A 27,421-nucleotide genomic window follows, 5' to 3' on the forward strand; every position below is an offset into this window, starting at 1 on the left:
CTTCTGTGATGTATATCACGTGTAATATTGGGATGCAAACTCAAAATTGTATACATTTCAACTCTATATCTGACATGGTACAGGTGTCTTCTTTTTTTTAAGCCCATAACCATGTCTGTGAGATATAGACTTTTGTTTCAAAGTAGATTTGTTTAAGACTACCAAGAAACACACCTGATTTATCCCACTGCAGTTAAAGGTTAAAGCAGTATCCAAATCCATTGGATGCAGTGATCATAATATAGTAGCCATGTCTAGGAAAACCAAAGTTCCAAAGGTTGGGCCTAATATAGTGTTTAAGAGGTCATACAATAAGTTTTGCTCCTATTCTTTTCTTTTATATATATATATATTTTTCACCTTTATTTAACCAGGTAAGCCAGTTGAGAACAAGTTCTCATTTACAACTGCGACCTGGCCAAGATAAAGCAAAGCAGTGCGATAAAAACAACAACAACACAGAGTTACATATGGAATAAACAAAAACAAAACATACAGTCAATAACACAATCGAAAATCCATATACAGTGTGTGCAAACGTAGTAAGTTATGGAGGTAAGGCAATAAATAGGCCATAGTGCAAAATAATTACAAGTTAGTATTAACACTGGAATGATAGATATGCAGAAGATGATGTACAAATATAGATACTTTGGGTGCAAATGAGCAAAATAAATAACAATGTAAATAACAATATGGGGATGAGGTAGTTGGGTGGGCTAATTACAGATGGGCTGTGTACAGGTGCAGTGATCGGTAAGGTGCTCTGACAACTGATGCTTAAAGTTAGTGAGGGAGATAAGTGTCTCCAGCTTCAGAGATTTTTGCAGTTCGTTCCTGTCATTTGCAGCAGAGAACTGGAAGGAATGGCGGCCAAAGGAGGTGTTGACTTTGGGGATGACCAGTAAGATATACCTGCTGGAGCGCATACTATGGGTGAGTGTTGCTATGGTGACCAATGAGCTAAGATAAGGCGGGGATTTGCCTAGAAGTGATTTATAGATTACCTGGATTGGATTTGGCGACGAATATGTAGTGAGGGCCAGCCAACGAGAGCGTACAGGTCACAATGGTGGGTAGTATATGGGGCTTTGGTGACAAAACGGATGGCACTGTGATAGACTACATCCAATTTGCTGAGTAGAGTGTTGGAAGCTATTTTGTAAATGACATCGCCGAAGTCAAGGATCGGTAGGATAGTCAGTTTTACGAGGGCATGTTTAGCAGCATGAGTGAAGGAGGCTTTGTTGCGAAATAGGAAGCTGATTCTAGATTTAACTTTGGATTGGAGATGCTTAATGTGAGTCTGGAAGGAGAGTTTACGGTCTAACCAGACACCTAGGTATTTGTAGTTGTCCACATATTCTAAGTCAGACCCGTCGAGAGTAGTGATTCTAGTCGGGCGGGCGGGTGCAAGCAGCGTTCGATTGAAGAGCATGCATTTAGATTTACTAGCGTTTAAGAGCAGTTGTAGGCCACGGAAGGAGAATGTATGGCATTGAAGCTCGTTTGGAGGTTTGTTAACACAGTGTCCAATGATGGGCCAGATGTATACAAAATGGTGTCATCTGCATAGAGGTGGATCTGAGCGTCACCAGCAGCAAGAGCGACATCATTGATATACACAGAGAATAGAGTCGGCCCGAGAATTGAACCCTGTGGCACCCCCATAGAGACTGCCAGAGGTCCAGACAACAGGCCCTCCGATTTGACACATTGAACTCTATCTGAGAAGTAGTTGGTGAACCAGGCGAGGCAGTCATTTGAGAAACCAAGGCTATTTAGTCTGCCAATAAGAATGTGGTGATTGACAGAGTCAAAAGCCTTGGCCAGGTCGATGAAGACGGCTGCACAGTACTGTCTTTTATCGATCGCGGTTATTATATCGTTTAGGACCTTGAGCGTGGCTGAGGTGCACCCATGACAAGCTCGGAAACCAGATTGCATAGCGGAGAAGGTACGGTGGGATTCGAAATGGTCGGTGATCTGTTTGTTAACTTTCAAATACTTTCGAAAGGCAGGGCAGGATGGATATAGGTCTGTAACAGTTTGGATCTAGAGTGTCACCCCCTTTGAAGAGGGGGATGACCGCGGCAGCTTTCCAATCTCTGGGGATCTCAGACGATACAAATGTTGAATATGTAAAAAATATTTGCTGATCTGTGGTGTGTAATGAGGAACAACCAGACGCTGCACTTGACACATTTATGAAATTGCTTATTCCAGTTACTAATAAGCATGCACCCATTAAGAAAATGACTCTTGATTGATGAGGAATTGAAAAATGTTATGGTTGCAGGGATGAGGCAAAAGGAATGGCAAATAAATCTGGCTGCACAGCCGATTGGCAAACGTATTGTAAATTGAGAAATCATGTGCCTAAACTGAACAAAAAGAAGAAGAAACTGTACTATGAAACAAAGATAAATGATATAAAGAATGATAGTAAAACGTTTTGGAGCACCTTAAATAAAATTCTGGGCAAAAAGGCAAACTCGGCTACATCATTCATTGAATCAGATGGCTCATTCATCACAAACCCCACTGATATTGCCTACTACTTTAATTATATTTTCATTGGCAAGATTAGCAAACTTAGGCAAGACATGCCAACAACAACTTCTGAACCTACACATCCATGCATAACTGACCAAATTATGAAAGACAATCATTGTCATTTTGAATTCCGTAAAGTGAGTGTGGAAGAGGTGAAAACATGATTGTTTTCTATCAACAATGACAAGCCACCTGGGTCTGACAACTTGGATGGAAAATGACTGAGGATGATAGTGGACAATATTGACACTCCTATTTGCAATCTCTTCAATCTAAGCCTACAGGAAAGTGTGTGCCCACAGGCCTGGAGGGAAGCAAAGGTCATTCCGCTACCCAAGAATAGCAAAGCACCTTTTACCGACCAATCAGCCTGTTACCAACTCTTAGTCAACTTTTGGAAAAATGTGTGTTTGACCAGATACAATGCTATTTCACAGTAAACAAATTAACAACAGATTTTCAGCACACTTATAGGGAAGGGCATTCAACATGTACGGCACTTACACAAATGACTGATGATTGACTGAGAGAAATTGATATTAAAAGATTGTGGGAGCTGTTTTGTTAGACTTCAGTATGGCTTTTGACATTATCGATCATAATCTGCTGCTGGAAAAGCAAATGTGTTATGGCTTTACATCCCCTGTTATACTGTGGATTGAGAATTACCTGTCTAACAAAACACAGAGGGTGTTCTTTAATGGAAGCCTCTCCAACATAATCCAGGTAGAGTCAGGCATTCCCCAAGGCAACTGTCTAGGCCTCTTACTTTTTTCAATCTTTACTAATGACCTGTCACTGGCTCTGAGTAAAGCATGTGTGTCAGAACAGGGCAGCACGGCTGGCCCTTAAATGTACAGTTGAAGTCGGAAGTTTACATACACTTAGGTTGGAGTCATTAAAACTCATTTTTCAACCACTCCACAAATTTCTTGTTAACAAACTATAGTTTTGGCAAGTCGATTAGGACATCTACTTTGTGCATGACATAAGTAATTTTTCCAACAATTGTTTACAGACAGATTATTTCACTTATAATTCACTGTATCACAATTCCAGTGGGTCAGAAGTTTACATACACTAAGTTGACTGTGCCTTTAAACAACTTGGAAAATTCCAGAAAATGATGTCATGGCTTTTGAAGCTTCTGATAGGCTAATTGACATCATTTGAGTCAATTGGAGGTGTACCTGTGGATGTATTTCAAGGCCTACCTTCAAACTCAGTGCCTCTTTGCTTGACATCATGGGAAAATCATAAGAAATCAGCCAAGACCTCCGATTTTTTTATTTTGATCTCCACAAGTCTGGTTCATCCTTGGGAGCAATTTCCAAATGCCTGAAGGTACCACGTTCATCTGTACAAACAATAGTATGCAAGTATAAACACCATGGGACCACGCAGCCGTCATACCGCTCAGGAAGGAGACGCGTTCTGTCTCCTAGAGATGAACGTACTTTTGTGCGAAAAGTGCAAATCAATCCCAGAACAACAGCAAAGGACCTTGTGAAGATGCTGGAGGGAACAGGTACAAAATAATCTATATCCACAGTAAAACGAGTCCTATATCGACATAACCTGAAAGGCTGCTCAGCAAGGAAGAAGCCACTGCTCCAAAACCGCCATAAAAAAGCCAGACCGGTTTGCAACTGCACATGGTGACATAGATCGTAGTTTTTGGAGAAATGTCCTCTGGCCTGATGGAACAAAAATAGAACTGTTTGGCCATATTGACCATCGTTATGTTTGGAGGAAAAAGGGGGTTGCTTGCAAGCCGAAGAACACCATCCCAACCGGGAAACACGGGGGTGGCAGTGTCATGCAGTGGGGGTGCTTTGCTGCAGGAGGGACTGTTGCACTTCACAAAATAGATGACATTATGTGGAAGGAAAATTATGTGGCTATATTGAAGCAACATCTCAAGACATCAGTCAGGAAGTTAAAGCTTGGTCACAAATGGGTCTTCCAAATGGACAATGACCCCAAGCATACTTAAGGACAACAAAGCCAAGGTATTGGAGTGGCCATCACAAAGCCCTGACCTCAATCCTATAGAACAGTTGTGGGCAGAACTGAAAAAGCGTGCGCGAGTAAGGAGGCCTACAAACCTGACTCAGTTACACCAGCTCTGTCAGGAGGAATGGGCCAAAATTCACCCAACTTATTGTGGGAAGCTTGTGGAAGGCTACCCAAAATGTTTGACCGAAGTTAAACAATTTAAAGGCAATGCTACCAAATACTAATTGAGTGGGAATGTGATAAAATAAATAAAAGCTGAAAGAAATCATTCTCTCTACTATTATTCTGACATTTCACATTCTTAAAATAAAGTGGTGATCCTAACTGACCTAAAACAGGGAATTTGTATTAGGATTAAATGTCAGGAATTGTGAAAAACTGAGTTTAAATGTATTTGGCTAAGGTGCATGTAAACTTCCGACTTCAACTGTACATGGAGAGATAACATTAATAATATGCATGTCAATCTCTCTTGGTTTAAAGTAGAGGAGAGATTGACTTCATCACTACTTGTTTTTGTGAGAAGTATTGACATGTTGAATGCACAAGCTGTCTGTTTAAACTGCTAACACACAGCTCAGACACCCATGCATACCCCACAAGACATGCCTGTCTTCACAGTCCTGAAGTCCAGAACAGACTATGGGAGGCACACAGTACTACATAGAGCCATGACTACATGGAAATCTATTCCACATCAAGTAACCCATGCAAGCAGTAAAATCAGATTTTAAAAAACCAAATAAAAATACATCTTATGGAACAGTGGGGACTGTAAAGAGACACACACACACACACACACAGGCACAAACACACGCATACACACACACATGAAAACATACACATTATACACACACGTACACATGGGTTTTGTGTTGTAGATATGTGGTAGTAGAGTGGTGGCTGGCCTGAGGGCACACACTTAAGGTGTTGTGAAATCTGTTGTGAAATGTATTGTAATGTTTTTTAAGTTTATTTGTTTAACACTTTTTTGGTTACTACATGATTCCATATGTGTTATTTCATAGTTTTGATGTCTTCACTATTATTCTACAATGTAGAAAATAGTAAAAGTAAAGAAAAACACTGGAATGAGTAGGTTTGTCCAAACTTTGGACTGGTACTGTAACTGCCTTAATTTTGCTGGACCCCAGGAAGCGTAGCTGCTGCCTTGGCATCAGCTAATGGGGATTCTTAATAAATACAAATACAAACTATTTTTTAAGCTAAAATTAAATCAAATTGTATTTGTCACATGCGCTGAATACAACAGGTGTAGGTAGACCTTACAGTGGAATGCTTACTTACAAGCTCTTTCCCAAAGATGCAGAGTTAAATAAGAAAAAGAAAAAAGAACACATGACAAATAGACGCACAAGAATGAAGCTATACAAGGAGTATATAAAAGAGTACCAATACCTCCAACTCATCAATTAGTCATTTGCCAATTTCCTGTAAATTCCCATTCACATATCCAGTAATCAAACAGTGTTTTTTTAAATTTAATTTTAATTAAAACAGTCATATTTTACACTCATTTGTGTCATAGTTTATAATCATAGTATGGGAATTTGAGCGCGACACACTGGTACCCCACATTTCTTAAACATCTATATGAACTTTACTGCGCAACAACGTTGCTGCGTTTTCATTGGACAGAGCGGGGGAAGCGGCGATTGATACAGCTATCAGGTTGGCGGTGCGCAAGGTCTCCAATGCCAGTGGATTTGACAGGAGCTAACAGTTCAACACAACACCACATTCAGGAAACTATAAGTTATGTGTCGGACCTGTAACTTGTAGTAGAAGTTAGACATATCTACGTTGAGTTAAAACATACAACTGTTGAATAACGACAGTATTGATACATGTTTTGGTAAACGGCGATAATGTTGGTCCAGGCTGCGGGAGGATGATGAAGAAGAGACTGTGGCGAGTCATGTCAGTGTGCCTACTTGTGTTATTACTGTGTTGGTAAGTTTTAGCTATACGGTACTTTTCATTTTCATAACAAGGAAGGTGTTTTACCTCACTAGCTAACTATGTACGTTAGCCAAAACATGTTGGAAGAGATGCTACAATAACGAGAACTACGGCAAGCATAACGTTAACTAGCTTGCTAGCCAGGTTAGCCTAACCTAACGTTAGCTAGCTAAGTTACTTGCTAACGTGGCTAAGAGTTAGATAGCGAACGTTAGCCAGCTAGCTAGCGTTAGCCAGCTGGTAGTAGCGTTGGCTAGCTCAGTGAAATGCAGCTTGTCTTTCAACAATTCATATTGTTATGCCTCAGCATGCCTCTCATTCCATCTCCATTGCCAGAAAGTGGAGTATAGGACCCTAATAGTAACTTAACTAGCTAAATAAACAATATCTCTATCATACTGAATAGGAGGTTAAAGAATGAATCGAGACAAAAGCCTGCACTGCACACTATTGCCGAGTTGTTGGACGGCCTGTATTGAGGTCTAATATGTTCTGTGAGTCACATAATACACTTCCCCTCAACTGACAGTCACGGATTTGACTCTACAGCTCTTGAAGGGATTACAGCCTACTTAGTCACTCAGCTAGCAGGCTCGCTGCTTTTAGGTCCTGACCCTTGACTGTAAATCCTTCATCACCACAGTTATGAGGGTCCATCCAGAGGTGATGAAGGATCTAGGATGGGCTTAATGGAGAGGAATGCACCTGGTTTACTGTAACGGCACACATGAACGCTACATTCATGCTCAGACAGAGATTCCAAAAGCCTGAAGACCTTTCGAGGAAAGTGAGTCCTTATGAACCAGTTGCTTCTTGGCCCTTAAACAAATTATGGAATGTGTAGCACTAGTCCGACTCAGCGAGATGATGATGATGCACAAAGTAAACACAATAGTGCAGGGGATTGACATTAAGGTCTGAAAATCACTCGCCCATGGCATTGGGCAAGTCAGGATCAGGAGTATTTTTTGGTTGGCCGAAAATGATGATCACTTGCCCGAAAAGTTGGCTAGCTATTTACAACTACACACGGGACGAACTAGAAATACCAGACTACTGGAATTATTTGAATTTTGGTTATCTGTAAAAACAAATCGGCAATAAGGCAACACTTAATTTCCACAACAACTAAGAGTGTTGAAACTTCTCAGCTGTTTTGATCCCGTAGCTATCAAGTTGTAGCAGCGTGAAGTGCACATGCGCAGATACTCGGTTTGAGAGTAAAGTCTTGCATCCTGCTCATTTGCGGTGCTGCTCGTTGCAACGTCATCTCGCTGAGTCTACTTTTAAATATACCTGGCCTAGGCTGTAATTTTGGCCACGCAGTAGTGTAAACTCATGAATGAGCTAAGCATCTGAAAAGTACCTAGTTAGGTGCAATGTAATGTGTAAACCTCCCCCTGAACTTTGTACTGCTATGATATGACATATTGATGGCTATCTCCTTCCTCAGACTGCGGTGTTGGAGGCTACCCCTCCTTGATATTTTACTCAGGCATGAAGGAGTATAATTGACAGTTCCACCCCCGGATGCAAATGTAACTTTCTCAATGCCCTTTATCCTGAAGTGTGCACTTGTTCACTTCCCTTCAAGGATCCGAAAGAGGAATGTCCACTTCAGGATTAAAGATATAATCAGGCGGAGGGTGTGTTTATGCTCAGGGAAGAGTGCTCAGTCACAATCACACCTTGGGTGTATGACAGTAAATGAGTCATAGAATGTGCGAGTTAGGCTGCTACTCCCTTATCTTGTTACTCATAACTTAGCACTATAATTAGTATGTGTCGGTAGAGGGAATTGAGCCAAAATCTGCCATCTAGCACTGGTCCCTGTACTCACATGATCATATTACGTTGGCCTACATTTTATTCTTATTTATACTACCGGTAGTACTTCTAGGCTTGGGTGATATACCATTTATACCGTATACCAGGGTATTTCGAAATACCGACGGTATGATTTTCAATACCGTTTTTTGGGGGTGGGTGAGGGCTACGCCACTGCTTATAACTAACTATAAGTAAAAGCTGCAATATGTAACTTTTTTGGAGACCAAATTCACATAAAATTGTGACTTATAGATCTGTCATTCTCATTGAAAGCAAGTCTAAGAAGCTGTAGATCTGTTCTATGTGCACTATTTCTATGCTTCCCATTCTTTACTTTGGGTTTGTACGCCAGCTTCATACAGCTGAAAATACAAAATTTTTGGTTATAGAAAACATATTTCACAGAGGTTTAGATGGTACAATGTTTATCTACACTATACAGTATATATATACTGTATATGTAAAGCATTCCAGGTGAAGCTGGTTGAGAGAATGCCAAGAGTGTGCAAAGCTGTCATCAAGGCAAAGGGTGGCTACTTTGAAGAATCTCAAATGTAAAATACATTTTGATTTGTTTAACACTTTTTTGGTTACTACATGATTCATATGTGTTATTTCATAGTTTTGATGTCTTCACTATTATTCTACAATGTAGAAAATAGTAAAAATAAAGAAAATCCCTTGAATGAGTAGGTGTGTCCAAACTTTTGACTGGTACTGTATATAAACCAAAAAAGTGTTAAACAAATCAAAATATATTTTATATTTTAGATTCTTCAAATAGCAACCCTTTGCCTTGATGACAGCTTTGCACACTCTTTGCAGTCTCTCAACCAGCTTCACCTGGAATGCTTTTCCAACAGTCTTGAAGGAGTTCCCACATATGCTGAGCACTTGTTGGCTGCTTTTCCTTCACTCTGCCGTCCGACCCATCCCAAACCATCTCAATTGGGTTGAGATCGGGGGATTGTGGAGGCCAGGTCATCTGATGCAGCACTCCATCACTCTCCTTCTTGGTAAAATCGCCCTTACACAGCCTGGAGGTGTGTTGGGTCATTAACCTGTTGAAAAACAAATGATAGTCCCATTAAGCCCAAACCAGATGGGATGGCGTATTGCTGCAGAATGCTGTGGTAGCCATGCTGGTTAAGTGTGCCTTGAATTCTAAATAAATCACAGACAGTGTCACCACCAAAGCACCCCCACACCATAACACCTCCTCCATGCTTTACGGTGGGAACTACACATGTAGAGATCATCCGTTCACCCACACCGCGTCTCACAAAGACACGGCGGTTGGAACCAAAAATCTCCAATTTGGACTCCAGACCAAAGGACACATTTCCACCGGTCTAATGTCTATTGCTCGTGTTTCTTGGCCCAAGCAGGTCTCTTCTTCTTATTGGTGTCCTTTAGTAGTTGTTTCTTTGCAGCAATTCGACCATGAAGGCCTGATTCACACAGTCTCCTCTGAACAGTTGATGTTGAGATGTGTCTGTGACTTGAACTCTGTGAAGCATTTATTTGGGCTGCAATTTCTGAGGCTGGTAACTCTAATGAACGTATCCTAAGTCTGGGTATTCCATTCCTGTGGCGGTCCTCATGAGAGCCAGTTTCATCATAGTGATTGATGGTTTTTGCGACTGCACTTGAAGAAACTTTCAAAGTTCTTGAAATTTTCCGTATTGACTGTCCTTCATGTCTTAAAGTAATGATGAACTGTCATTTCTCTTTTCTTATTTGAGCTGTTCTTGCCATAATATGGACTTGGTCTTTTACCAAATAAGGTTATCTTCGGTATACCCCCCTACTTTGTCACAGCACAACTGATTGGCTCAAACGCATTAAGAAGGAAAGAAATTCCACAAATTAACTATTAAGAAGGCACACCTGTTAATTGAAATGTGTTATTTCATAGTTTATGTCTTCACTATTATTCTACAATGTAAAAAATAGTAAAAATGAAGAAAAACCCTTGAATGAGTAGGTGTGTCCAACCTTTTGACTGGTAGTGTATATCATTATTATTTGTTATAATTATAGCGCCCCTTGTGTGCACTTCCAATAATACCGTATACCCTGGTGTGGTACAGAAACGGTATGACGGTATGAAAATCTGGATACCGCCCAACCCTAAGTACTACTACTTATTCTAACTATGACTCATAATTAAAATTCCTCAGACTTGTAGGGATGTAGGCTAGGCTAATGGTTTTGATTACATTTGACTATATTTGGCAAGTAGGCCTACTTTTGCTTTACTGCCTAGTTTCTTTCAACTGCCTATTGTTAAAGTGGCCACACACTCTAATACATAATTTGTCGTCCAACGAAACCACCATGGCTCCTTAGGGGTTACATTAAGGCTGTTGGATCTGAATTAAACGTTAAATAAACACCCTACAGCTTACAGTATTTGTGTCTTACCAGACTCCAGTGGCCAAGCCTAGTAGACTACTTACCCTATAAACCTCACTACTAGACAATAGACTTGTTGTGAAGCACTTTGACACTGGAGCTTAACACAAGGACCTCTGTCCCCGGTAGGAATGTGACATTGTTGTGAGTGGAACTATTTAAAGTCTTGTCATGGCTGACCGGCGATCTCTGTTGTTCCGTACCAAGATTAACAAGACCGCTGTGACATTGACTTGTCCATTTCCCTGACACACTGTCAGACTGTCAGCAGACAGTGGCATGCGGTTGTTATTTTCCCTGTGCAGCCACATGGCATAAGGTTTTGACTTTGACCTCCCGCCTCCAGCCTGGCCTGCCCCCCACAGTGATAAGATAGTGTGTCTCTCTCACAGTGTGTCAGCTACCTGGTCGTTCCCATATCGCCTCTCTCAGCTCTGAAACTGCTGGGCAGCAGCTCCCTCTGTTTGATTATGACTCATTCATTGATTATCTGAAATAGAGTTGTTTTCCTTTTGGTCAAGGCTTGTCCTTGTTGGAACGGTAAACATAGTGACACTAGGTTACAGGATATTGCCACACCTTAACAGCATTAGGGTACATTTCATCTCAATTCAGATAGTAAACTGAAATTCCAATTCCACTTTTCCCATTGCTCTCACTCTCACTCTGCCAGCCCCTTGCCTAAATTAATAACACTGATGTCTTCTTCTATGTTATCTCAGGCACCCCACTAAATATGTTGGCTGCACAGAGCAGTCCCCAGAGGCTCAGACCCTGACTGTGCCTGCACAGGACAGCAGTCCGAAGGAAGATCCAGGCGACAGGTCCCATCACAAGGTACATCACCTGCTTCACCTGTTTGGACCATAAGTTTCTATGATGCCTTTTGTTACCGACCTAGTATAACATATCAACAACTCTCTTGTTGATATGAAACTCGTTTCTTTAATGTTGGATACGATAACTGTTTACTTCCTGTCCTGTACATCAGGATGTTGTTCAGTTAGAGGATGGCTGGGGGCCACAGTATGTCCAGCACCTATCTGAAGAGGAGGTGCTGCCAGATGGAGAGGAGGTGGACATACAGCAGCAGGGCCTAGCAGAGGAGGAGGGGGTGGGGACTCCAGGCACAGAGGTGGAGGACAAGGAGCATGTACAGGTATTTGTGTTTTGTTTATGTTTTTATTTGGATCCCCATTTAGCTGTTACAGTTGCGATCCACTCCTCCTGGGGTCCAAAAGGTACAGGTACTGCAGTGATGAATCATAAGAAGTAGACCTGAAGAACTACTCCACCCTGGCTTACTTACTGTATGTGAAGCGGATGTCTCTTTCTTTAGTTCATGAGCAAATTGAGACTTGGATACACGCCACTAGACTTATTGACCAAACCTATTTATATCTTTGTATCATAAAAGGTTGTACAACACATACGGCACAGGCATGTGGGTGGTTGTCGTGGGCCATCAATATTAAGTTCTGTGTTTTACTGATAGTGCAGTGATAATGTTTTCCAGACGTTGGACCTGGACGATCCTGAGAAGGAGCCAGAGACAGCAGAACCAGAGGCCGAGCCAGAGACAGCAGAACCAGAGGCAGAGCCAGACGCTGAGCAGCCACCTCCAGAGGCCGTTGTCACCCAAGAGCAGCAGCCAACCCCCACCTCTGATCTATTCCCTCCATCCTCTGCCATTGCCCTCAACCCTGTCACTGAAGAGCCCTCCATGACCCATGGCTCATCCTCTAGTGTACCAGAGGATACTGTGTCTGATGTCCCTGTATCGGACTTCAGCGATACTGATCTGGCCACAGACGACTGTGAAGCTGGAGAAACCAACCCCTTTGATGAATCCTGGACCTGCGTGAGTAGCGAGTCCAAGATCCAGGACCAGAGTACCAGGTATTGTGACGCGGAAGGAACATGGACGTTTTTGCCTGTTGTAAACAAGCTAGCTTGCTAACGTCATGTAGAATATTTAAGTCTTGTGAAAGCAAAAAGTATTTTGTAGAATTCTCACAAACGGTCCAGGAAACCGAACCAGGGAGTTGAATTTCATATGTGAAAACTCCCTAACCTTACCTGAGGCCTGAACTTGTGTTAGCTCCCAGAGAGCTAATGGCTTTAGCACAACAGGCTAACAGAGTCAAGTGGCGCACAGGAGGCTCCGGTTCGAACCCAGTTGTTTTACCTAGTGTTTGAATGTAGGCTCTCTTTTTCTATTGTCTCCCTCTGTAGTCTTCCTGTTGTCCTGGAGAAACTTAACAATGCTCTAGGAAAGGGCACCAAGACCGACATAGACCACCCTCAGGTCCAGGCAGGTCAGGCCTCAGCGGGACTGGCTCAGGGGGCCAACACCTCCCACATGCTCAAAGAACTGGTAGAGATACACCAACATTTGTTGCACAGCAATACTGTTTTCTGATACTGATAGTCCCAAAAGTGCAAACTCCAAGCTTAGTCAAGCCCACCTCAAATGCTTGAGTATTTTACGATTAAAGTAGGTATTTGAACCAGGTCTGATGTACTGTTGACTGCTGTTGGTAGAGCTCACACATCGCCAAGGAGAAGGATCCCAATGTGGCAACTAAGGATGCGGAGGACATCCCCACCTTTGACGAGTGGAAGAAGAAAATTATGGAGGTGGAAAAAGAGAAGAGTAAGATAGATGGTGTTCCTGGCCTGTCTCAGTTACTCACTCACTCATTCACTCACTCACTCACTCGTTTTGATTTAAAACGGTATTTCTCTTCATAGCTTTGGCCACTCACATCTCCACCAATGGCGGCTCCCACACTGTAAAAAAGGCGCAGAAGAACTTCAACAACTATGCCTCGGTGGAGTGTGGGGCCAAGATCCTGGGTTCTAACCTAGAGGCTAAGGTATCTATTTCAAACTGTCACCCTCCAAACCCATCTATATATTCAGTTGAAACTACTGATTTTAATAGCTAGTTTTGCATATTTTGATGGAAGGATCTTGTTTTCTTTCAGAGCACTTCAGCCATATTAATGGAAAGCATGGATCATTACATGTTAAATCCCTGCAGCAACAAGATCTGGTGAGTGTGTGTGTGTGTGCGCGCATGTTTGGAGATCCCTCTCTCTTGCCCCTTCTCTCTCTCTCTCTCTCGCCCTCACCCTTTCTCTCTCTCTCGCCCTCTCGCCCCTTCTCTCGCCCTCTCGCCCCTTCTCTCTCTCTCGCCCCTTTTATCTCTTGCCCTCTTGCCCCTTCTCTCTCTCTCTTGCCCCTTCTCTCTCTCTCTCGCCCCTTCTCTCTCTCTCTCTCTCTCTCTCGCCCCTTCTCTCTCTCGCCCCTTCTCTCTCTCTCGACCCTTCTCTCTCTCGCCCCTTCTCTCTCTCTCACCCCTTCTCTCTCACTCTTGCCCCTTATCTCTCTCTCTCTCTCTCTCTCTCTCGCCCTCTCACCCCTTCTCTCTCTCTCGCCCCTTCTCTCTCTCTCTCGCCCCTTCTCTCTGTCTCTCGCCCCGTCTCTCTCTCTCTCGCCCCTTCTCTCTCTCTCTCTCTCTCGCCCCGTCTCTCTCTCTCTCGCCCCTTCTCTCTCTCGCCCCTTCTCTTTCTCGCCCGCCCTTCTCCCTCTCGCCCCTTCTCCCTCTCCCCTTCTCTCTCTCGCCCCTTCTCTCTCTCTCTCGCCCCTTCTCTCCCTCTCTCGCCCTCTCGCCCCTCTCTCGCCCTCTCGCCCCTTCTCCCTCTCTCTCTGTCCCTCTCGCCCCTTCTCTCTCCCTCTCGCCCGCCCCTTCTCCCTCTCTCGCCCGCCCCTTCTCCCTCTCTCTCTCGCCCGCCCCTTCTCCCTCTCTCTCTCTCTCGCCCGCCCCTTCTCCCTCTCTCTCGCCTGCCCCTTCTCCCTCTCTCTCTCGCCTGCCCCTTCTCCCTCTCTCTCTCGCCTGCCCCTTCTCCCTCTCTCTCTCGCCTGCCCCTTCTCCCTCTCTCTCTCGCCCGCCCCTTCTCCCTCTCTCGCCCGCCCCTTCTCTCTATCGCCCCTTCTCTCTCTCTCCCTCTCGCCCCTTCTCTCTCGCCCTCTCGCCCCTTCTCTCTCTCTCGCCCCTTCTCTCTCTCTCCCGCCCTCTCGCCCCTTCTCTCTCTCTCTCGCCCTCTCGCCCCTTCTCTCTCTCTCTCTCCCCTTCTCTCTCTCGCCCCTTCTCTCTCTCACCCCTACTCTCTCTCGCCCCTTCTCTCTCTCTCTCTCTCTCTCTCTCTCTCTCTCTCTCTCTCTCTCTCTCTCTCTCTCTCTCTCTCTCTCTCTCTCTCTCTCTCTCTCTCTCTCTCTCTCTCTCTCTTTCTCTCTCAGGTTCATCATCGAGCTGTGTGATCCCATCCAGGTGAAGCAGTTGGACATCGCTAACTTTGAGCTCTTCTCTTCCACACCCAAAGACTTCCTGGTCTCCATCAGTGACAGGTTTGATTTTTAGCCATAGACCTGGGGCATATTCATTAAGGCACGCATGGAAAATGTTTTAAACCATTTAGAAACTGAAACGAAAATGAGTGCTGTTATTGTCCAGATAGTCTCTCCCTGTTTCAGTCAGTTTTCTTATTTTTGGTGCCAAATGAACACAACCCCAATGGGAATATCTCGTTTTGATATCTTTCAAACTGTCATTTGATGCTGAACATCATACATGTTACTAAAACAGTCAGTACTACTGCACTAATAAGGATTGATCAATAGGTTGAATGTTGTTGGATGATGCTCCCTCAGGTACCCGACCAACAAGTGGGTGAAGTTGGGCACGTTTCATGCTCGGGACGAGCGCACTGTTCAGAGTTTCCCTCTGGACGAGCATCTGTATGCCAAATATGTCAAGGTGTGTATGGCATCCTCCTGCTCCTTCTGTTATCTACCCCCTCCTTTACTCCCATTCTATTCATCCAGGTCTCTCTTGGGAAAGAGGTATTCTGACAAATAAAATCAAGACTAGAGTATCCCCCGCTTTACTCTGTTATGGCCCTCTCCTTAACCAGTGGGTCATACTCAAATCCTGCTGGGCTGTGTGTGTTTTTGTGCTGGTCCTCTTCTAGAGTAATGTTTTACAAATGTACAAAACATTTTAGTCTTTATCATCTTTAAACTGATGCTTCTGTACCTCTTCTCTGAGGAGCGGAGCAGGAACCAGCATTCATCCATTTGTCCTATTTTAAATGCATGTATGCTTCTTGTAATTACTTGTTTCTCTTCCTTTGTTTCTCCTGCTTCAGATGTTCACCAAGTACATAAAGGTTAGCCTATTTCTCTCTTAGAGGTGGTTGGTCTGTGGAGGAGCATGTAGAGGGTTGGAGGGAAGGGAAGGGCTTTGGTGTTACGATGCTAACAGTAGGAGAAGCTTGCTAACTGATCAGCACTAGCTTACACAGAATCCTTCTATCTAGACAAAGCCACTGAACATATCTCTGTAATCATTTATCATTCATCTAGTCATGTCAGTCATGAGAATACCATGTCATTTTGACTGTAGAGATTTTGACTGTAGAGAAGCCCATTCTTTAAAGCGCAACTTCTCTGATAGAAAACGGCCTATGTGGCATCGATATTAGTCAGACACATTTATTTTAGTGTCAAAGTTGACTACAAAGTGTAAATAGGATACATTTTGTTCATAAAGTCAGTCTCGTCCAAAACTGTATTTTGTAAGTGAGTTCGTCATGACTTGAGGGTTGGGTTTTGAGTTCAACAACGCTCACTTGCCTTTTTCTTGAGTTATCTTACATTCATTCAGACTATTTTCAGGAAGTAATACTGGCTTTGTTCCTATGGTGTCTCATGGGGGACAAACTGCCACGTCGAACCATATCCCGAAGACTGAAATCTTGATTTTTATTAATGAGCAACAGAGAAACACATGCGGAATCGGTGCATTCAGTCGCTCTTTAAGTGTGTAGGGCAAGGCGGTTCATCACAGCTTCAGAGTGTTCTATACAGTGCATTCGGAAAGTATTCAGACCCCTTGACGTTTTCCACATTTTGTTACGTTACAACCTTATTCTAAAATTGATTAAATTGTCGTCCCCCCCCCTCATCAATCTACACACAATACCCCATAATGACAAAGCAAAAAAATAATAATCTGATATCACATTTACATAAGTATTCAGACCCTTTACTCAGTACTTCACCATAGGGATGGTGCCAGGTTTCCTCCAGACATGACGCTTGTCATTCAGGCCAATGAGTTCAATCTTGGTTTCATCAGACCAGAGAGTCTTGTTTCTCATGGTCTAAGAGTCATTTTGGTGCCTTTTGGCAAACTCCAAGTGGGCTGTCATGTGTCTTTTACTGAGGAGTGGCTTCTGTCTGGCCACTCTACCATAAAGGCCTGAGTGGTGGAGTGCTGCAGAGATGGTTGTCCTTCTGGAAGGTTCTCCCATCTCCACAGAGGAACTCTGGAGCTCTGTCAGAGTGACCATCGAGTTCTTGGTCACCTCCCTGACCAAGGCCCTTCTTCCCGATTGCTCAGTTTGGCCGGGAGGCCAGCTCTAGGAAGTGTCTTGGTGGTTCCAAACTTCTTCATTTAAGAATGATGGAGGCCACTGTGTTCTTGGGGACCTTCAATGCTGCAGAAATTTTTTGGTACCCTTTCCCAGATCTGTGCCTTGACACAATCCTGTCTCGGAGCTCTACGGACAATTCCTTCGACCTCATGGCTTGGTTTTTGCTCTGACATGCACTGTCAACTGTGGGACCTTATATAGACAGGTGTGTGCCTTTCCAAATCATGCCCAATCAATTGAATTTACCACAAGTGGACTCCAATCAAGTTGTAGAAACATCTCAAGGATGATCAATGGAAACAGGATGCACCTGAGCTCAATTTTGAGTCTCATAGCAAAGGGTCTGAATACTTATGTAAATAAGGTATCTGTTTTTTATTTTTAATATATTTGCTAAAATTTCTAAAAACCTGTTTTCGCTTTGTCATTATGGGGTATTGTATGTAAATTGAATAAGGCTGTAACTTAACAAAATGTGGAAAAAGGGAAGGGGTCTGAATACTCTCCGAAAGCACTGTATATCTGTAATAGCTTGTCGCTGACCAGCCAGACAGTCATCAATGTTAACAACAACTAACTTCTTCAATTAGACTATTTGTCAATAACAATTTAACCACCGGCCAAATCATACTGTAGCTTTGCAAAATGTTAATATTGCAACATGATTATTATCGTTGAGAGTGTAGAACAGTCCCACCATGCACTGATGCCTGTCTCATGGATGTAAATGATGTCTGTGTTTCATCACAGGTGGAGCTGGTCTCTCACCATGGATCCGAACACTTCTGCCCTCTCAGTCTCATAAGGTAGGCAATGAATGGAAAAAGACTGAGTTAATAGAATTTTTACAGTCATTGAGAAAAAAACACAGATAATCAGAAGATAACGTTGAGCTTTTTAATCATCAATTTACCGAATCCACAGGTATTTGAAGTCATATTTGCCAATCGATAACCAGCAAGTAGATGTAGATAGTGGGGCGATGTTATATAATAGTGTACGAGTGGTGATACGTTTACCCCATGTCGCCCCTCATGAACCAGTTGGTGAGGGTGAGCTGAGGGGACTCTTGCATCTGGAGCTGCTAGTATTCTCTCTCTCTCTCTTTCTCTCTCTCTCTCTCTCACGCCACAAAAATAAGCTGCCTTGTGTCGGGGGCACTGGGAGGCACCTCTGGCAGTCAGAGTTTGCAGAACATTTTGTCTTCAAAAAGTAAAGCTAGCCACTCGCTTAACATGCATTTTCTCCTACAGAGGCATTAATGGTTATAAAACAAAAAGACAGCTACAACATAATGTACCAAAGCCAACTACTACGGTCCATATGGGCTCAAATACGAATTAATTTGTAGTATTTGCTCAATTCCAGTTTGACGTTAGATTGCTTAACATTAAGGAGTTTAAGGATATCTTAGCTATCATTCGACCTACCTGGTATGTTATTATGGACTCCTGGTGTATCTCTGTCTGCCCTCAGGTGACTGCTAGACAGTATAACAGGTCTTCCTTTCTGTTGAAGGGTTTTTGGAACGAGTATGGTGGAGGAGTATGAGGAGATCGCTGACCCCCTGGACAGACCAGACGACCAGGATGATGACCTCGGTGAGAGGAGAGCCTCCTATTCTTCTATAGTAGCTGAAATACTTGTCAATATTTCTCTCAACCATCACGGTCATAAGCATATACATTTAATTTCTCTGGTCATAGATATCCGACAGTGAATGCATGATAAGATAAGACTCATTCATCAATATACATTAACATGTTGTTACAAGTACACAGCAACATTTTCACCTTATGAGGAGACTAGATGCAATATAGTGTGAACATGCAAAGTCCTGAAGTACTATTATACAGGTTAATGTCATTTGTACCTCTCACCTTTGAACTGTTTGGATATTGTTCCTGATGAGTGTCATGTTATCTCTGCTGTGTGTGTGTGACCTTCAGATTATCCTCCTGGATACGTTCCTGCAGAGGATAAGGCTTCAAATGACCTCATAGGATCAGCCAAGGGTGAGTTACACACATACAGCCAAATAAATATCCCATTACACCAGTCTCACAAATATGGTTTCATCCTGCGTATAAGTGTATTTGAGACTCACAGGGTTCGCACCCCTCTTAGTATTGAAAAAATGTGATCTGTCATACCTGCGTCTGTAAACCCTTTGTGATGCCTATGTGGGGAGGGATTCAGTGACTGGTATAAGTATTCACTCATGGGCTGTCTTGTTCCAGATGTCATTCTGAACATGGTGAACAACATTAAAGTCAACGTGCTGGGGGGAGGACCAGGGGAAGGGAACTTCTCAGGCCAGACAGTGAACCTGACTATCATTACACCATCTGACCCTGACACCACCACCACCCTCAGCCCAGTGTAAGTACCAGCCAACCAGTCACCTTTTCTCCTAGTCTTTAACTTGATATAGATCTACAATAATGTCAGACATCTTTTCATTTAAACTGATGAAGTGTTGTTTATTTTTTTAAGTCTGACAGCAATGGCATTTACTAGAGTATATTAGAAGTCAGTTAAATGGGATAGCTTGTGATTCCTATTATAATATATTACATTTCTGTCAGGGCCTGCAGGTTACCGTGCTTGAATGTGCATAATTGGTCTTCTTTTGTAGCTGTAGGAGCTTAACTCTCTGCTGTCTCTCTGCTGTCTCTCTGCTGTCTCTCTCTGTCTCTCTGCTGTCTCTCTCTGTCTCTCTGCTGTCTCTCTGCTGTCTCTGTCCCTCTCTGTCTCTCTGCTGTCTCTCTCTGTCTCTCTGCTGTCTCTCTGCTGTATCTCTGCTATCTCTCTCTGTCTCTCTGCTGTCTCTCTCTGTCTCTCTCTCTCCCTCTCTGTCTCTCTCTGTCTCTCTTCTGTCTCTCTGCTGTCTCTGCTGTCTCTCTGCTGTCTCTATCTGGCTATATTCTGTCTCTCTGCTGTCTCTCTGCTGTCTCTCTCTGGCTATATTCTGTCTCTCTGCTGTCTCTCTGCTGTCTCTGTTATCTCTCTGCTTTCTCTCCGCTGTCTCTCTGCTGTCTCTCTGCTGTCTATCTCTCTCTGTCTCTCTGTCTCCCTGTCTCCCTGTCTCTCTGTCTCCCTGTCTCTCTGTATCCCTGTCTCTCTGTCTCTCTGTCTCTCTGTCTCTCTGTCTCTCTGTCTCTCTGTCTCTCTGTCTCCCTGTTTCTCTGTCTCTCTGTTCTCAGGCCTGACACTGTAGAGGTGCAGCAGCCTAAAGTAACAGAGGTCCCTGATGTCACTACCACAGAAGCCCCTACTCCAGACACCCCTGCCACAGAGGAACCCAAACCAGAAGTCCCTACTCCAGACACCCCTGCCACAGAGGAACCCAAACCAGAAGCCCCTACTCCAGACACCCCTGCCACAGAGGAACCCAAACCAGAAGCCCCTACTCCAGACACCCCTGCCACAGAGGAACCCAAACCAGAGCATATATCTGAAGAGGAGCAGGTAGTCACTCCTATAAAGGAGGAGGTCCAGTCTATAGTCACCATGCTGGAAGAGGATGGGAGGGAGAGAGAGGAGCACCATTGCCCTGGCCATCGACAGCAAGAAAGCCTTGACTACTGTGGCCTGTCTTCCTCCTCCTCTTGCTCCTGCTCAGCCTCCCTCCAGGAGTACCTCCTCCACCAGTGTTCCGTTCAGAGGAACTACACCAGCCAGGAGAGGGTGCCAGAGGCTACACCAGCTCCAGTCACCCCCACCACCCCGTCACAGATGCCCATCTCCCCCACGGCCACCCAGACCCCCCAGCAGCCCCACACTCAGGGGGAACAGCCCCAGGAGAGAGAGACCAGCTCTGCCCCGGGAGAGAGGAGAGCCAGGCCCACTGACACCCCACCACACTTTCCATGGGTTGAGACTGAGGCAGTGGGAGAGGTAGAGCCCAGTATGGAGCTGCCCCACCTAGAGCCCAGCCAGACCTCCACCCTGCCCAGACCCAGCTCCACCGACACCTCCAGCTCTGCCACCAGACCCACCACTCCCGTGGAGCCTCCACACCAGGCCTCCTCCAAAGACCTGCCCGGGCAGAAGCACCCCGTCACTGGGGCAGAGAAGAGCCAGGAGGTGCAGCAGGAGGAGAACAGGCAGCCTGCTCCCACTGTCGCCACCACCACCTCCAGCTCCAGTGGCCTAGTGGAGCAGAGCTGGGGAACCCCTGTCGAGGAGAGGCACTGTCCGGAGGTTCAGCCTGCAGAACAAGACAACATCCAGGTCATTCACCAACCACACGTGGCTGATCCACTCCCCCCTCCCCTCCCCACTACCTCCACCCCCACAGAGCAGCAGCAGCCTCCGGGATCCCCTCCTAAACCAGCGGGTGCTGGCGGCGGCAACACTACTCCTGAGGAGCCCAACTCTGTCCCTGTCGTGGTCATAACGGAGCCCCCCTCACATGGCCAGGGCCAGGCCGTCGCCACGGAAACCAAGGGGGAGGCGGAGCTTGTGGAGGACATCCTTTTCACCTCGTCGCCCAATGGCAACAGGCAGCAGCTGCCTCGCCCCACCTCTCCTTCCCCTTTAGACTTCTACGCAGAGCTCCACAACACCACGGACCAGGGGAATGGGAACGCGAACCCGATGCACGGCTCCACCAGTCAGAAGGAGTCTGTGTTCATGAGGCTCAACAACCGTATCAAGGCCCTGGAGATGAACATGTCGCTGAGCGGACGCTACCTAGAGCAACTCAGCCAGAGGTACGGGGGCCTCAGGGATTCATGGATGGCCATTGGCCGATTATTGAGCACCATCCAGCTGGTTTTATTAACTGTCAAATGTCAGACATATTGGAACTAGAGTTAGTCAATTCAAGTTTTAGATGGTGATACTGATACTTTGTCTGTTTTGTTGAAGGTACCGAAGGCAGATGGAAGAGATGCAGAGGGCTTTCAACCAAACCATCATCAAACTGCAGAACACATCCAGGATAGCAGAGGAGCAGGTGGGGAGTGGAGGGTGACATACAGTGTGTTTGTGTAGAATGTTACATACTGCGTAGTCTATCTTAAGATGGAGTCTCAGGCGGGTTTCGCACAGTTTTGGCCTTTTAAGTAATGAGGATGCCAAGGCTGTCATCTAATCACTCACAATTGAAGGGAAGCTGTGATTGGCAATGTATGGGAATGTGGCTTGTGAGAGTTTGTGATTGGCCAGCTCAAAAGTTTCCCATCTCCCTATAGGACCAGAGACAGACGGAGTCCATCCAGTCGTTGCAGGGCCAGCTGGAGGACATCACACAGCTGGTGCTCAACCTGTCCATCAGAGTCAGCCAGCTGCAGAGCCAGGTAGATACTACATCATTTCAACCCTATTGAATACAGCAGGTTTGGGGTCAATTACATTTCAGCTCAGTCAGTGTGGTAAGTAAACTAAAGTCCTATTCCTCATTGCTTTTCAACGAGGAAGTTTGCCACCTGAATTGACATGGAATTGAACCCAACCCTGGAATGCAGCAGTAAAATGTATAATATATTTATTTAAACCCCTTTCCAGTCACACCACATGGCTGCAGTGTGCTAACTTGGCCCTGTCTATGTTGTAGGTGTCGGACAGGCAGAGCTACCTCCTGCTGTGCCTGGTGTTGTGTTTGTTCCTGGGCCTGCTGCTGTGTGTCCAGCACTGTCGCATGTCTGCCATGGAGCCTCCCTCCACAGACCCAGAGCCTCCTATACCCAAGAGCTACAGCTACTGCAGCCCAGAGAGGTAACTACACACATCCTCTCCTTCTGCCCCACTAGGGGGAACACAAGTGGTTGTGCTTATGTACTGTTTATGAATGGGTTATGCATGGGTTATGAATGTGTTATGAAGTCCTTATATAGGTACCCTTCAATTGGTGTTACCACATCTCATTCAAGGGATACCACACACTCACCTGCACAATATTGTTGACATACATGAAGTGTCATCAGGATTCTGTGTTTAAAGTAACTGTCCAGTGTTTCCAGATTTCTGTGAAATATGACTTATAATGAATTACAATATGAGTGAAATAGTTTTCCTTCCCAAAATGGTTTAATTAAGTATGTTAAAAAGCAGCTTTTCTGTGTGGAATGGTGTGGGCGTATACTGGTCATTAAAAATATTAATGCGAGTAGACCTCTGATTGGCCAGCTCATCATCCTCTGAGGAAATAGCAAGCATTTTTGTGTGTTTTTTTTTCTCCAATTGATGCCTTGGCCACATAGGAGTATAGGATGAGTCAACAACATTATTTGGGTATGAGTTAACAATATTTTCACTAGACAGTTACTTTAAGTCGGAGTCTAATTCATCCCGTCTCCTCCACTCAGGCTTTTCTCTGAATATGAAGACATGAGCTTGAAGAGACGAGCCTCATATCCTCTCCTGCACTCTGATTCCTTTCAGTTACCCACTACTGAAGGCAAGTTTACTTATGACTATGTCTGTGTATGTGTGTGTGGAGGAGTGTGTACGTCCTTCTGATTCCTCATTCTAAGGTTTAGGTTTGTGGTAGCCCATTCATAGATGCTATCTACCTTTAGCGGCTGTCTATTCATGAAGGTATCTTCTGGCTGGGGGAGTTTTGTTAAGAGCCGTGACCCGCGGTCTGAACATTAACACGCATCGCTTGCGGTACGATTTTGGAAACATAAGGAACGCATCTTTCATATCAGCGAAAGAACTGGGTTAGGGTTCCACACGGCCATATTTCCATGTTACAGTGCTTGTTTACGGAAGACAGAGGCGACCACCTGTGCTCATTAGCTATCTAGCATGCTCGAACACCTGTGTGTTGGGATTGTAGTTCACATGGTCCCACCGGTAAGCGGTGCTTATAGCTGAGAACCCTTGGGATAAGGCAGAATGCCTTGTTAATGCCTTGGGTTCTCCAGAGCAAGGTTTGTGGTTGCTGTTGGAATGGTTGCCTATAAATATAACTTGTCTTTGGGTCTTGTTTGTTTTGCTGATTGATAATATTGTTTCACAAATAGTTTTTAAAATTTATTTTGCTTACTATTTTCTCCTTGTGCTCGCAGGTCCAGAGTCACTGCAAACTGTTGAACCAATGAATTTTCCCCCAGCTAATAAAAAGGTATGGATGGAACAGTGTCCCTATCTCAAGGAAATTCTCAACTCTCTCTCACATACTCAGAGTATAACTGTATCATGAACATGATCTCTCCTCATCGCCAACCTCAACAAGTAAAATCTCTCTCCTCAACCCTTCCACCCTCTGTCCCCAACCCTTCTCCCTCTGCAGAAGAACCGCAGTAAGATGAAGACCGTGGAGCCCCTGAAGTGCACCGCTTTCTGTGCTCCTTTGCTTGCTAACGGCCGCGCCCCTCGTGGCACCATGGACCCTACACCCTGCACGGGGCATCTCAGCCACCCTGCCTTCAGGGACCCCCCCTTTGAGGGCAGCTCAGAGGGCTCCTCCCAGTCAGACGAGCCCTCTTTCTGTGGCCTCGCTGCTACCTCCTGCACGCGCCTCTGTGACGGTCTGCCCCCGCCCAGGAGCAGGGCAGCGAAGCGGGCATTCAAGCGGCGCAGCTCCAAGCCTGGGTGCGGGGTGGTGGATCTCCTGCAGACCCCGCGGAGAGACGGGAGCGAAGCTACACCCACCATCCTCACCCTGCAGGATCACATCGGGGGGGGGAAGGAGCTAGCTGCAGGGAGGCTAGGAGTGACGGCGCTCTGAGGTCCTGTCTGACCCAAATTGCTCCAGCAAACAGACTCTGGAACACTCATTCTCTGAAAGGAGGGTTGTTGTTATCCCTGTATACTTAGGAGGCTTTAAGCTAGGACACAAATTAGACAATCCCTCTTCTTCCACCTCCTAACCGGTATGTTATGTTCTATTCATGTTCTCTGTCAGGCTCTTTTGTTATGAGGTTAATAGTGGCAACCTTAAAAGATAAGTAAACTTTATTTTTAACCAAATCTGTATTTTGGATGTAAATGGCATGTTCTAGAATAAAACATGAACAAAAGCTCTAAAAACACCTAAATACATATTTTAGAAACACAACTTGTGAAATTGTCTTTCCGAATTTTATCTGTAACGTTATATATTTGCTTTTGTGCGACTCAAGCAGTTTCCCCTATCCATCTGTGCTTCTTCTCCGTGTAGCCCGAGCATGGGCTACACAGAGAAGTATCGCTTGAGTCGCACAATATGTAATATAACGTTGCGAATAAAGTTTGGAGTGACAAAATGTAATGTGTACAACATCTAAAGACCTGCATCACTATACTGAGAGCGTTGCCATTTCTAAAAGGAAGTATTTGGGTGATTTTTGAGCTTTTGTTTAACTTTATCCACACCCTGGCACTGCACAACGAGCAGGAGGAAGTCTATCGCTGGTTGGGGTAAGTTTATCAAAAACAAGTGAAATCGCAAAAAAGTCTGGGCACTTCTATAATATGCCATTACATCCAAAATACAGATTTGGTAAAAAATATTGTCACTTCTCCTTTAAAAGGTGCACTATGTAACAATCAAACCTGCAAATAGCAAAAAAGTCTGGGCACTTCTATAATACGCCATTACATCCAAAATACAGATTTGGTTAAAAATATTGTAACTTCTCCTTTAAAAGGTGCACTATGTAACAATCAAACCTGCAAATAGCCGAGTGGCGCAGCGGTCTAAGGCACTGCATCTCAGTGCTTGAGGCGTCACTACAGACCCCCTGGTTCGATTCCAGGCTGTATCACAACTGGCCGTGATTGGGAGTCCCATAGGGCGGCGCACAATTGGCCCAGCGTCGTCCGGGTTTGGCCGGTGTAAGCCGTCATTGTAAATAAGAATTTGTTCTTAACTGACTTGCCTAGTTAAATAAAGGTAAAATATTTTAAATTATAAAATTGCCAATGTCAATGGCTAAAGGAATAAAATACCATGAGAGGAACAGCTAAGTTAGAAGTTGCTTTTACCAATCAGTGGCCAGTCTAGCCAAATTCAGTTCATAGAAACAGCAGGTTCTTCCTGTATCAAGATTGGTTCTCATTTTCTGAAGTTGAAAACATTTATTATATTAGGGATAAGCTATTTGATCACAGTAAAAGTCCAGCAACACCTGCTATGACCTAGCTTTTTGTTCAAACTTGTTTTGTATTTTAGGGACTAGTGAGTTTTTTGGACCATGGTTTTATGGACACACCTGAAATTTCATGCAAATGTCACTTAAATATGAATCGGGAATAAATACAGGTTGAGACTTTTCTACTATTACGTTGGGGACTTTTATTAAACATTTTCCCTAAAATGCTGTGACCCGGAAGTGACATGCTAATGTGGGTGACAACAGAGATGGAAGAGGAAGCGAGACGGCCCACTCCCTCATTTTTTTGGTTACATTAGTCAATAAACTAAGCAGGCCAGACCCAGCTGCTATTGCATTGGTGTCTATGGGAGAACCACGCCGTTAAGTAGACCGGAACTGACATTTTCTTTTAAATTGTAAACAGCCTGAGTGAACTATCTTCATGACAAGAAGCCTGGTGTTACAGGTGTTGTTTACAGAGCTAGCTAGTCTACTACTGCGCAAAAAAACTTGACTGCAGCCAGGTGTTCTTCAGTCAGCACGCCGGTAACATTTCAATGTGTAGTACCTGGATGCTGCAGTAAAAATTTGACTTTACACCGTTTTCCCAAAAATGAAGAGCTCAGACGTCAAATCAAATGTTATTGGTCTCACACATATTTAGCAGATGTTATTGCGGGTGTAGCGAAATGCTTGTGTTCCTAGCTCCAACAGTGCGGTAGTATCAAACAAATCACAACAATACACAAATCTAAAAGTAAAAGAATGGAATTAAGAAATATATTAAAATTAGGACGAGAAATGTCGGAGTGGCATTGACTAAATACAGTTGAATAGAATACAGTATATACATATGAGATGAGTAAAGCAGTATGTAAACATTATTAAAGTGACTAGTGTTCCATTATTAAAGTGGCCAGTGATTCCATGTCTATGTATATAGGGCAGCAGCCTCTAAGGTGCAGGGTTGAGTAGCCAGGTGGTAGCCGGCTAGTGATGGCTATTTAACAGTCTGATGGCCTTGAGATAGAAGCTGTTTTTCAGTCTCTCGGTCGCAGCTTTGATGCACCTGTACTGACC

At 44.4% G+C, this 27,421-nt stretch overlaps 2 protein-coding genes across 3 annotated transcripts in view; both read left to right on the forward strand.

Annotated features, from left to right (window-relative positions):
* fggy (FGGY carbohydrate kinase domain containing) overlaps positions 1-27,421 on the forward strand; it is a 168,452-nt gene that overhangs the window by 93,256 nt on the left and 47,775 nt on the right. The gene's annotated exons all lie outside the window — the stretch shown is intronic.
* Positions 6,320-26,529, forward strand: LOC311150800 (SUN domain-containing ossification factor-like). Of its 2 annotated transcripts, XM_084188328.1 has the most exons (22): positions 6,320-6,549; positions 11,529-11,643; positions 11,798-11,965; positions 12,323-12,705; positions 13,042-13,183; positions 13,351-13,462; positions 13,561-13,685; positions 13,797-13,864; positions 15,112-15,219; positions 15,523-15,628; positions 16,020-16,040; positions 18,060-18,115; positions 18,828-18,910; positions 19,259-19,324; positions 19,550-19,691; positions 20,516-22,027; positions 22,185-22,272; positions 22,511-22,615; positions 22,873-23,033; positions 23,624-23,715; positions 24,332-24,387; positions 24,556-26,529. In XM_084188328.1, the coding sequence occupies exons 1-22, from the start codon at positions 6,488-6,490 to the stop codon at positions 24,991-24,993; spliced, it is 4,209 nt and encodes a 1,402-aa protein (XP_084044454.1). In that variant the 5' UTR covers positions 6,320-6,487; the 3' UTR covers positions 24,994-26,529. The 2 variants fall into 2 exon arrangements, with proteins under 2 accessions (XP_084044454.1, XP_084044455.1); XM_084188329.1 differs by lacking the exon at positions 16,020-16,040.

This window comes from Coregonus lavaretus (genome assembly GCF_964263955.1).
Source record: "Coregonus lavaretus genome assembly, chromosome: 23".
Classification (NCBI taxonomy): domain Eukaryota; kingdom Metazoa; phylum Chordata; class Actinopteri; order Salmoniformes; family Salmonidae; genus Coregonus; species Coregonus lavaretus.